General features: G+C 42.8%; 1 protein-coding gene across 1 annotated transcript in view; it reads right to left on the bottom strand.

The window, feature by feature from the left end:
* LOC127927201 (leucine-rich repeat serine/threonine-protein kinase 1-like) overlaps positions 1–13,446 on the bottom strand; it is a 30,560-nt gene that overhangs the window by 1,981 nt on the left and 15,133 nt on the right. Inside the window, exons 2-4 of the mRNA XM_052513180.1 lie at positions 11,571–11,764; positions 3,557–3,728; positions 3,099–3,278 (exon numbers count right to left, since the gene is read on the bottom strand). Of these exons, the coding sequence (XP_052369140.1) occupies positions 3,099–3,278; positions 3,557–3,728; positions 11,571–11,744 (526 nt within the window). The 5' untranslated portion in view covers positions 11,745–11,764. The remainder of the gene's footprint in view (positions 1–3,098; positions 3,279–3,556; positions 3,729–11,570; positions 11,765–13,446) is intronic.

The following is a 13,446-nucleotide window of genomic DNA, read 5'->3' as shown; positions in this document are numbered from 1 at the left end:
ATGCATCGCCGAAGTCGAGGATCGGTAGGATAGTCACTTTTACTATTGTAAGTTTGGCGGCGTGAGTGAAGGAGGCTTTGTTGCGGAATAGAAAGCCGATTCTAGATTTGATTTTAGATTGGAGATGTTTGATATGAGTCTGGAAGGAGAGTTTACAGTCTAGCCAGACACCTAGGTACTTATAGATGTCCACATATTCTAGGTCGGAACCATCCAGGGTGGTGATGCTAGTCGGGCGTGCGGGTGCAGGCAGCGAACGGTTGAAAAGCATGCATTTGGTTTTACTAGCGTTTAAGAGCAGTTGGAGGCCACGGAAGGAGTGCTGTATGGCATTGAAGCTCGTTTGGAGGTTAGATAGCACAGTGTCCAAGGACGGGCCGGAAGTATACAGAATGGTGACGTCTGCGTAGAGGTGGATCAGGGAATCGCCCGCAGCAAGAGCAACATCATTGATATATACAGAGAAAAGAGTCGGCCTGAGAATTGAACCCTGTGGCACCCCCATAGAGACTGCCAGAGGACCGGACAGCATGCCCTCCGATTTGACACACTGAACTCTGTCTGCAAAGTAGTTGGTGAACCAGGCAAGGCAGTCATCAGAAAAACCGAGGCTACTGAGTCTATTGGTCACATACACATATTTAGCAGATGTTATTGTGGGTGTAGCAAAATGCTGGTGTTCCTAGTTCCAACAGTGCAGTAATATCTAATAATGCGAGAAATAATTTTATGTGTGAGGCGTGTGTGTGGTTTATGTGTGAGGCGTGTGTGTGTGTGTGGTTTATGTGTGAGGCGTGTGTGTGTGGTTTATGTGTGAGGCGTGTGTATGGTTTATGTGCGAAGCGTGTGTGTGTGTGTGGTTTATGTGCGAGGCGTGTGTGTGTGTGTGTGGTTTATGTGCGAGGCGTGTGTGTGTGGTTTATGTGTGAGGCGTGTGTGTGGTTTATGTGTGATGCGTGTGTGTGGTTTATGTGTGATGCGTGTGTGTGGTTTATGTGTGAGGCATGTGTGTGGTTTATGTGTGAGGCGTGTGTGTGTGTGTGTGGTTTATGTGTGTGTGTGTGGTTTGTGTGTGAGGCGTGTGTGTGTGTGTGGTTTATGTGTGAGGCGTGTGTGTGTGTGGTTTATGTGTGAGGCGTGTGTGTGTGTGGTTTATGTGTGAGGCGTGTGTGTGTGTGGTTTATGTGTGATGCGTGTGTGTGTGTGTGGTTTATGTGTGATGCGTGTGTGTGTGTGTGTGTGTGTGGTTTATGTGTGATGCGTGTGTGTGGTTTATGTGTGAGGCGTGTGTGTGTGTGGTTTATGTGTGTGTGTGTGGTTTGTGTGTGAGGCGTGTGTGTGTGTGGTTTATGTGTGAGGCGTGTGTGTGTGTGGTTTATGTGTGAGGCGTGTGTGTATGTGGTTTATGTGTGAGGCGTGTGTGTGTGTGGTTTATGTGTGAGGCGTGTGTGTGTGTGTGTGTGGTTTATGTGTGAGGCGTGTGTGTGTGGTTTATGTGTGAGGTGTGTGTGTGTGTGTGTGTGTGTGTGTGTGTGTGTGTGGTTTATGTGTGAGGCGTGTGTGTGTGTGGTTTATGTGTGAGGCGTGTGTGTGTGTGTGTGTGGTTTATGTGTGAGGCATGTGTGTGTGGTTTATGTGTGAGACGTGTGTGTGTGTGTGTGTGTTTGGTTTATGTGTGTGTGTGTGTGTGTGTGGTTTATGTGTGAGGCAGGTGTGTGTGGTTTATGTGTGAGGCGTGTGTGGTTTATGTGTGAGGCGTGTGTGTGTGTGTGTGGTTTATGTGAGAGGCGTGTGTGTGTGTGGTTTATGTGTGAGGCGTGTGTGTGTGTGGTTTATGTGTGAGGCATGTGTGTGTGTGTGTGTGTGTTTTATGTGTGAGGTGTGTGTGTGTGGTTTATGTGTGAGGTGTGTGTGTGTGGTTTATGTGTGAGATATTTGTAGGATGTGTTCATTTGTGTGTGTAGGTATATACACTATCATTCAAACGTTTGGGGTCACTTAGAAATGTCCTTGTTTTTGAAAGAAAAGCTAATTTTTTTTGTCCATTAAAATAGCATCAAATTGATCAGAAATACAGTGTAGACATTGTTAATGTTGTAAATGACTATTGTAGCTGGAAACGGCCCATTGGAGGCCCATTATCAGCAACCATCACTCCTGTGTTCCAATGGCACGTTCTGTTAGCTAATCCATGTTTATCATTTTAAAAGGCTAATTGATCATCAAAACCCTTTTGCAATTATGTTAGCACAGCTGAAAACTGTTGTACTAATTAAAGAAGCAATAAAACTGGCCTTTAGACGAGTTGAGTATCTGGAGCATCAACATTTGTGGGTTCGATTACAGGCCTACAACATGTGGAAAGCGCATGGTGACGGGGTACAGTGCTGGATTTGGCCTCTGCATGTCTCTGAAGGTGCCGCAATTGCGTCACACAGACCCAAAGCCACAACAGAATCAGAAGAAGAGTTTCTGAGAGTCAACAGCTTGCGTGATAGGCGGCTCACAGGACAACAGCTTCGAGCTGTTCTGTGAAGGGAGTAGTACACAGCGTTGTATGAGATCTCGAGTTTCTTGGCAATTTCGCATCATGGAATAGCCTTTATTTCTCAGAACAAGAATAGGCTGACGAGTTTCAAAAGAAAGTATTTGTTTCTGTCCATTTTGAGCCTGTAATCAAACCGACAAATGCTGATGCTCCAGATACTCAACTAGTCTAAAGAAGGACAGTTTTATTGCTTCTTTAAATCAGCACAACAGTTTTCAGCTGTGCTAACATAATTGCAAAAGGGTTTTGATGATCAATTAGCCTTTTAAAATGAACTTGGATTAGCTAACACAACGTGCCTTTGGAACACAGGAGTGATGGTTGCTGATAATGGGCCTCTGAACGCCTATGTGGATATTCCATTAAAAATCAGCCATTTCCAGCTACAATAGTCATTTACAACATTAACAATGTCTACACTGTATTTCTGATCAATTTGATGTCATTTTAATGTGCTTATCTTGCAAAAACAAGGACATTTCTAAACTTTTGAACGTTAGTGTATGTGTGTACAGTGTGTGAAGTATATGTACAGTGTCTTGCTGTCTACCTGCGCGTGCAGCAGCGTAGAGAGGCAGCCCCGTGATGACAGCAAACTCCTCCTGGTGGATGGCACAGTCCTCAGCGTCGGCATGGTAACCCTGCACCAACATTCTAACCACCTCCAGGTGACCCTGTTGGCACGCCGACACCAACATCCAGTTCAACAGATCTCTGTGGACACACGGACCTGAGAGAGACATGCAATCTGTTTATTATCTACTAACTATGATTACTACACACCCCCTCACAGGACAGGACAGGACAGCACAGCACAGACAAACCCACACACACACATGCACCACGTCTCTCACACACACACACACACACACACACACACACACACACACACACACACACACACACACACACACACACACACACACACACACACACACACACACACAATACATGCAATCTGTTACTATCTATTAACTACTACACACACACACACACACACATTGTCACCTGGTACTGAGTCGAGCAGCTCTCTGACGAGGCTGACATGTCCATAGTGTGCAGCCAGGATGGCGGGGTTTCCCTCCGATGGCTCCAGGGGCAGGGGCACATGGGCCTCATGGAGGAGGTAACTCACGCTCTCCTCATCACCATGCTGGGTGGCCACACACAGGAGACGCAGCTGAGGAAGGGACGGGAATAGGACAAGTTAGTATATTAGTAGATAGTCAAGTTTTGTTCAAGTCCACCTCTCCACCTCTACCATAGGCTCCACCTAGCTGATCTGTAGCCAACTCTTCATTCACTGTCATGCTGTACAGTTGGGAGCAGGGGGACATTTCATTTCAATCACAGTCAATCCAGGAACTACACTGCAATTCCAATTCTCTTCAATGTTTTTCAATTAGGAACATTTGGAATTTGAATTTGGTGTTGTTTCTGAATTGATTGGAATTGAAAACTACCTTTAATGAAGTTTTGACACCAAGGGTTACTATGGTTTTGATAGCATTTAGTAACTTTTCCCACTCAATTCTGCAGCAAATTGGTGCTGTGACTTCGTTGCAGCAACAGCAAAATGTCATCTAGCGACAAATCAAGGAGCTAATAGCTATTCTCACTGAATATATGTTGGCAACAATATATGAGCATCAAAGTTGATGTAATGGCACCATCAGGTGGGCAATCAATGTACGACCAATAGATGAGCTAGCCACAACACCTCCAGTATGGAACGAGGCGACCAATAGATGAGTTAGCCACAACACATCCAGTATGGAACGAGGCGACCAATAGATGAGTTAGCCACAACACATCCAGTATGGAACGAGGCGACCAATAGATGAGTTAGCCACAACACCTCCAGTATGGAACGAGGCGACCAATAGATGAGTTAGCCACAACACATCCAGTATGGAACGAGGCGACCAATAGATGAGTTAGCCACAACACATCCAGTATGGAACGAGGCGACCAATAGATGAGTTAGCCACAACACATCCAGTATGGAACGAGGCGACCAATAGATGAGTTAGCCACAGCACATCCAGTATGGAACGAGGCAACCAATAGATGAGTTAGCCACAACCCATCCAGTATGGAACGAGGCGACCAATAGATGAGTTAGCCACAGCACATCCAGTATGAAACGAGGCAACCAATAGATGAGTTAGCCACAGCACATCCAGTATGGAACGAGGCGACCAATAGCTGAGTTAGCCACAACACATCCAGTATGGAACGAGGCGACCAATAGATGAGTTAGCCACAGCACATCTAGTATGGAACGAGTTAGCCACAGCACATCCAGTATGGAACGAGGCAACCAATAGATGAGTTAGCCACAGCACATCCAGTATGGAACGAGTTAGCCACAGCACATCCAGTATGGAACGAGGTGACCAATAGATGAGTTAGCCACAACACATCCAGTATGGAACGAGGCGACCAATAGATGAGTTAGCCACAGCACATCCAGTATGGAACGAGGCGACCAATAGATGAGTTAGCCACAGCACATCCAGTATGGAACGAGGCGACCAATAGATGAGTTAGCCACAGCACATCCAGTATGGAACGAGGCGACCAATAGATGAGTTAGCCACAACACATCCAGTATGGAACGAGGCGACCAATAGATGAGTTAGCCACAGCACATCCAGTATGGAACGAGGCGACCAATAGATGAGTTAGCCACAGCACATCCAGTATGGAACGAGTTGCACATCCAGTATGGAACGAGGCGACCAATAGATGAGTTAGCCACAACACATCCAGTATGGAACGAGGCGACCAATAGATGAGTTAGCCACAACACATCCAGTATGGAACGAGGCGACCAATAGATGAGTTAGCCACAGCACATCCAGTATGGAACGAGTTGCACATCCAGTATGGAACGAGGCAACCAATAGATGAGTTAGCCACAACACATCCAGTATGGAACGAGGCGACCAATAGATGAGTTAGCCACAGCACATCCAGTATGGAACGAGGCTACCTCTACAACACCTGGATAAGGTGTTAGTGCTTGGCTGAAATAGAATTAGGGCTGTCCTCAATTAAAGAAAAAATATTGGTTGACCGAAAGTTGTTTGTTCTTTTGTTTGACCAATCGATTTGTCAAAATTTTAAGCCTGTATTTTTCCATTTATAGACACAACCTACGTGTTTTAATAAAATCAACTATATGTATTGAGCTTGTCTGATGCTTTAAGCTTACGGTTTGATGAAATAAGAAATGCCTCAAGAGGGCACCAGAGATCTAGATAACCAGAAGACCTTAACCTGACCCAACTATTCTCCTCCCGCTCCTGCTGGCTTTCGCAGATTATGCCGTTACTCTCCTGAAGTGGCCGGTAATAGGCTGCAGGAGGACTCGGCAACCTTTCTCATGTGGAATGCCGATTTATCTTACCATTTCTACCGCCAGTTATGTTTTTCATAAACACATTTTCGTGAAACAGTTTCATTTATTTTATAATATCTTCATATCTCAAAATTCTATCCAAAAGAAAATGATAAACCTAAAAAGTAACTTCTATTGCCATTACCAACTATGTAAAAATAGCCTACATAAAGCCAAACAGTACCAGCACACAAAATGAGTACCATAACCTATTTCAGTCCAAGTCCAGCACTGATAAGACGTAATCAGGTAGGCCTATTTTATGACGTTTCCATTGTTCCCTTTCACGCTGAGTGGTTACCGAAAATACATTAAGGGACTATTGTAATTCACAATTAATATAAAAACAGACTTTGTTTGCTTGCTGTTTAAGGTGAAGTACTTTACTTTGAGAAGCTCCACAGGTCATTAGTGGTGGTGCATTAAGCCAATCAGAAATACTATCAGATCCCCAAATGGACACATGTATATACATTTGCGCACAGGCCAGGTAGCCTATAGGCCTACTTCTATGTATAATCAGGTCAGGTAGCCTATAGGCCTACTTCTATGTATAATCAGGCCAGGTAGCCTATAGGCCTACTTCTATGTATAATCAGGCCAGGTAGCCTATAGGCCTACTTCTATGTATAATCAGGTCAGGTAGCCTATAGGCCTATAATAATCAGGCCAGGTAGCCTATAGGCCTACTTCTATGTATAATCAGGCCAGGTAGCCTATAGGCCTACTTCTATGTATAATCAGGTCAGGTAGCCTATAGGCCTACTTCTATGTATAATCAGGCCAGGTAGCCTATAGGCCTACTTCTATGTATAATCAGGCCAGGTAGCCTATAGGCCTACTTCTATGTATAATCAGGCCAGGTAGCCTATAGGCCTACTTCTATGTATAATCAGGCCAGGTAGCCTATAGGCCTACTTCTATGTATAATCAGGCCAGGTAGCCTATAGGCCTACTTCTATGTATAATCAGGCCAGGTAGCCTATAGGCCTACTTCTATGTATAATCAGGCCAGGTAGCCTATAGGCCTACTTCTATGTATAATCAGGCCAGGTAGCCTATAGGCCTACTTCTATGTATAATCAGGCCAGGTAGCCTATAGGCCTACTTCTATGCGTGAGCATCCTTACTCAACATTGACAGCAGCGCTCCGAACAAAAGACAATGACTAAATTGACAAAACTTGTAAATGGAATGAAATAAACCGTGCGCCTAACATTAACAATGTCTACACTGTATTTCTGATAAATGTTATGTTATTTTAGTGGACATTTTTTTTGCTTTTCTCATACATGTTACTGCTTGACTAAAACAATCTCTGGCCGATCAACAACCTAATGACCAAACAATTGACCAGTCGACTAATAGAATACTGTGCTCACTGACTGTTGTTCTCTAGGACCAGAGTTGGACCTGGTCTCTGTTCTCATTCCACAGAAACCACAGACAGTTCCAATGCTGAACTTTGTGATTGTATTGTAGACAAGCACTGGATGTCAGGGTAACTGAAATATTGATATATATTAACTGTATCGACCAACGGAATACTTTTCGGTTCCTTTGGGCACCATGCACTCTGCACACTGTTGTGTTGCCCTACTTCTTACTTAAAGGCTTTTTAAGCCCTGGAGAGAGTTGACAAGCTGCTTTCAAGCACACAGACCTCGTTCATCTATAATTCCTGGTTACCACTGGCTGACGTTGTGAGGAAGCCTAAAAGTAGCAGTATGAATCAAGCGTCGGGGTATTTTAGGGTACAAGAACAGAAGCCATGTAACTAAAAAAAAACAGTTCTGCTTTTTCAATCTGACACACAATTGTTTTATAGGCATGTATGAATTTAACATTATCTTAACATTATCTCCAGTCAACCTGTATTACCAGTTCTCAGGAACATGGCAGTAACTGGGTCTCCACATCTCTAGTCAACCTGTATAACCAGTTCTCAGGAACATGGCAGTAACTGGGTCTCCACATCTCTAGTCAACCTGTATTACCAGTTCTCAGGAACATGGCAGTAACTGGGTTTCCACATCTCTAGTCAACCTGTATTACCAGTTCTCAGGAACATGGCAGTAACTGGGTCTCCACATCTCTAGTCAACCTGTATAACCAGTTCTCAGGAACATGGCAGTAACTGGGTTTCCACATCTCTAGTCAACCTGTATTACCAGTTCTCAGGAACATGGCAGTAACTGGGTCTCCACATCTCTAGTCAACCTGTATAACCAGTTCTCAGGAACATGGCAGTAACTGGGTTTCCACATCTCTAGTCAACCTGTATTACCAGTTCTCAGGAACATGGCAGTAACTGGGTCTCCACATCTCAAGTCAACCTGTATAACCAGTTCTCAGGAACATGGCAGTAACTGGGTCTCCACATCTCTAGTCAACCTGTATTACCAGTTCTCAGGAACATGGCAGTAACTGGGTCTCCACATCTCTAGTCAACCTGTATTACCAGTTCTCAGGAACATGGCAGTAACTGGGTTGTATTCAGTAGGGAGAAAACATCTTGAAACGCAGTGAAACCTGGCGGTACTAGCTGAACTCGTCCGATAATAGCCGGAACATATGCTGGTGTGTCAAGTGTTAAGTTACTGTGAGCTCCACATCCATCTATTCCTGAATGACAAGCAGATAAAGGTAACCAAGGGCAACACTGAACACTCTAGGAAAGGAGAAGTGGGTTTGGCAGCATGGGTGTTTGGAACCTACCGTACACACACACGCGCGCACGCGAGATTACTGTCCATACAGTAATGAGATTACTGTCCCACAATGATCCATACAGTAATGAGATTACTGTCCCATAATGATCCATAAAGTAATGAGATTACTGTCCCATAATGATCCATACAGTAATGAGATTATTGTCCCATAATGATCCATAAAGTAATGAGATTACTGTCCCATAATGATCCATACAGTAATGAGATTACTGTCCAATAATGATCCATACAGTAGAGATTACTGTCCCATAATGATCCATACAGTAATGAGATTACTGTCCCATAATGATCCATAAAGTAATGAGATTACTGTCCTATAATGATCCATACAGTAGAGATCACTGTCCCATAATGATCCATACAGTAATGAGATTACTGTCCCATAATGATCCATAAAGTAATGAGATTACTGTCCTATAATGATCCATACAGTAGAGATTACTGTCCCATAATGATCCATACAGTAATGAGATTACTGTCCCATAATGATCCATAAAGTAATGAGATTACTGTCCTATAATGATCCATAAAGTAATGAGATTACTGTCCCATAATGATCCATACAGTAATGAGATTACTGTCCCATAATGATCCATAAAGTAATGAGATTACTGTCCTATAATGATCCATACAGTAGAGATCACTGTCCCATAATGATCCATACAGTAATGAGATTACTGTCCCATAATGATCCATAAAGTAATGAGATTACTGTCCTATAATGATCCATACAGTAGAGATTACTGTCCTATAATGATCCATACAGTAATGAGATCACTGTCCCATAATGATCCATAAAGTAATGAGATTACTGTCCTATAATGATCCATACAGTAGAGATCACTGTCCCATAATGATCCATACAGTAATGAGATTACTGTCCCATAATGATCCATACAGTAGAGATTACTGTCCCATAATGATCCATACAGTAATGAGATTACTGTCCTATAATGATCCATAAAGTAATGAGATTACTGTCCCAAATTGATCCATACAGTAGAGATTACTGTCCCATAATGATCCATACAGTAATGAGATTACTGTCCCATAATGATCCATAAAGTAATGAGATTACTGTCCTATAATGATCAATACAGTAGAGATTACTGTCCCATAATGATCCATACAGTAATGAGATTACTGTCCTATAATGATCAATACAGTAGAGATTACTGTCCCATAATGATCCATACAGTAATGAGATTACTGTCCCATAATGATCCATAAAGTAATGAGATTACTGTCCTATAATGATCAATACAGTAGAGATTACTGTCCCATAATGATCCATACAGTAATGAGATTACTGTCCCATAATGATCCATAAAGTAATGAGATTACTGTCCCATAATGATCCATAAAGTAATGAGATTACTGTCCCATAATGATCCATACAGTAATGAGATTACTGTCCCATAATGATCCATACAGTAATGAGATTACTGTCCCATAATGATCCATACAGTAATGAGATTACTGTAATCTACGTAAATAAGTGATGTGTCAGTAGAACAGAGGTAATAAAGAAACCTGGAATCAGTACTTGAACTGGTTCTGTATTGAAGGGAGTATTTCATAGTGCTTATGGAGAGGCAGGAGAGAGAAAGGCAGAACTAGGCCACTTGTCTCCTGACACTGTGTCTGGCAGGCTGGGATCCACTCCAAAACAACAAGCGCAGTACACCCACTCTAGAATATCAACAAACTATCACATAACTAGAGTACCACTCAGATAACACACACATATTCACACAGTGACATGTAAATACACACAACACATGTAAATACACACACACACAACACATGTAAATACACACACACACAGTGACATGTAAATACACACACACACACACACACACACACACACACACATGTAAATACACACAACACAGTGACATGTAAATACACACACACACACACACAACACATGTAAATACACACACACACACATGTAAATACACACACACACACACATGTAAATACACACACACACACACATGTAAATACACACACACACAGTGACATGTAAATACACACACACACACTGACATGTAAATACACACACACACACACACACACACACAAAACACATGTAAATACACACAACATAGTGACATGTAAATACACACACACAACACATGTAAATACACACACACACAGTGACATGTAAATCAAATCAAATCCGATTTTATTTGTCACATACACATGGTTAGCAGATGTTAATGCGAGTGTAGCGAAATGCTTGTGCTTCTAGTTCCGACAATGCAGTAATAACCAACAAGTAATCTAGCTAACAATTCCAAAACTACTACCTTATAGACACAAGTGTAAGGGGATAAAGGGGATAAAGAATATGTACATAAAGATATATGAGTGAGTGATTGTACAGAGCGGCATAGGCAAGATACAGTAGATGGTATTGAGTGCAGTATATACATATGAGATGAGTATGTAAACAAAGTGGCATAGTTAAAGTGGCTAGTGATACATGTATTATATAAAGATGCAGTAGATGATATAGAGTACAGTATATACATATACATATGAGATGAATAATGTAGGGTATGTAACATTATATTAGGTAGCATTGTTTAAAGTGGCTAGTGACACATGTGTTACATAAAGATGCAGTCGATGATATAGAGTACAGTATATACATATACATATGAGATGAATAATGTTGGGTATGTAAACATTATATTAGTTAGCATTGTTTAAAGTGGCTAGTGATATATTTTGTGTGCGTGTGCATGCGTGTATTTTCGAGACAGGTCTCTCTCTGTTCCACTCACCCCCTCTGTTCCACTCACCCCCTCTGCTCCACTCACCCCTCTGTTCCACTCACCCCCTCTGTTCCACTCACCCCCTCTGTTCCACTCACCCCCTCCAGCCGAGGACTAGCTGCAGTACACTCCACACAGCAGGCTTGCTGGATCAGCTCCCGGGCCCTGCTGCTCTCCCCTTCTCCGTACGCTGCCTGGATGTTCTCCAGGGTTGGAGACGGACCCAGAGAGGAGGCCCCACCGCTGCCCATTGCAGACGCCTTGGCTCCCATGTCCTCCACTGCCAAAGAACCTGGGGAGAGGAGGACAGAGGAAGACAAGATAACAGAAGAGAGGAGAAGGAACAGAGAAGAGAGGAGAAGACAGAAGAGAGGAGAAGGAACAGAGAAGAGAGGAGAAGACAGAAGAGAGGAGAAGGAACAGAGAAGAGAGGAGAAGACAGAAGAGGAGACAGAAGAGAGGAGAAGGAACAGAGAAGAGAGGAGAAGACAGAAGAGAGGAGAAGGAACAGAGAGGAGAAGACAGAAGAGAGGAGAAGAGAAGAGAGAGGAGAAGACAGAAGAGAGGAGAAGGAACAGAGAAGAGAGGAGAAGACAGAAGAGAGGAGACAGAAGAGAGGAGAAACAGAACATACTTCCATTAGATCAGACCAGCTGCAGTCTAACACAGTAACAGAATATTGGGGGAGTAGCGTGCACAGAGCACCGGTGACAAGTAACAAATAGGTCACCCTGCTAAAGAATGCAGTCTCTCTCCCTCTGGATACTGGACTAGTGTTGGAATTTGGAGTGAACACACACACACACACACACACACACACACACACACACACACACACACACACACACACACACACACACACAACACATACACATACACATACACATACATACACATACACATACACATACACATACACATACACACACACACACACACACACACACACACACACACACACACACACACACACACACACACACACACACACAAAGAAGCTCTCATGTTCATTCCGAAACATCAGTTTGCACTAATGAATAAACCTGGGGTTTATCATCCTTTGGAAAGAGTGAACTGATATCTCAATACAGGTCAGTATTACTTCACTTCAGTGGTTCCAGTGTGGTAATAATGTCTGTCATCAACCAGAGCTTTAGAACGGGTGGTGAATCCTACCTAGATTCTCACAAGCCCTGATTGAACATCACTTGAGTATGGAGTCTTCATACACACAGTGGATCAATTCATGGGGTGAACAATCCACATAGAAAAACAATGGGCATTTTAAACATGTCCCAGTCATCCTCTGCACTGAAATTGAATCAATCCCAGCCCTGGTATCTATAGATTATAGTATATATAGATTATAGTTGTCTTGAGTTGGTGACCTTAAAGGACTAGGCATGGATCGGGTTAATTAGGCACAAGAGGAAAACAGACCGAAACAGGGAGGGACTACATGGACTTGTCCAATAAGAAACACTCATTGTTTTTCCCATTGTGTGCCCTAATATACACAACCCTGGATTGGTTTGAATCCACTTACAACACAACAGAGAAGTACGCATCAAGTCTGATGATGGCTCCTTATTCTACCACTGGGATGACACTTTTTCCCAATATACCTATTCCCCCTCTCTCTTCTCCCTCCTCCAGAACCTGTGAGGTGGCCACTACCAATCCTTTCTTTAAGCTTTGCATTGACAATATCACTGGTCAATATGGGGTCTTCTGTATGTATGTATGTATGTATGTATGTATGTATGTATGTATGTATGTATGTATGTATGTATGTATGTATGTATGTGTGTGTGTGTGTGTGTGTGTGTGTGTATGTATGTATGTATGTATGTATGTATGTATGTATGTATGTATGTATGTATGTATGTATGTATGTATGTATGTATGTATGTATGTATGTGATTCTGAGGTTATCTTGAGAAGATCAATTCCTGTGTGTGATCTAATATAGAG

The sequence above is a fragment of the Oncorhynchus keta genome, unplaced genomic scaffold (genome assembly GCF_023373465.1).
Source record: "Oncorhynchus keta strain PuntledgeMale-10-30-2019 unplaced genomic scaffold, Oket_V2 Un_contig_975_pilon_pilon, whole genome shotgun sequence".
NCBI classification, from domain to species: domain Eukaryota; kingdom Metazoa; phylum Chordata; class Actinopteri; order Salmoniformes; family Salmonidae; genus Oncorhynchus; species Oncorhynchus keta.
The sequence above is the reverse complement of the archived record's forward strand: the minus strand, read 5'-3'. Positions and strand labels throughout refer to the sequence as shown.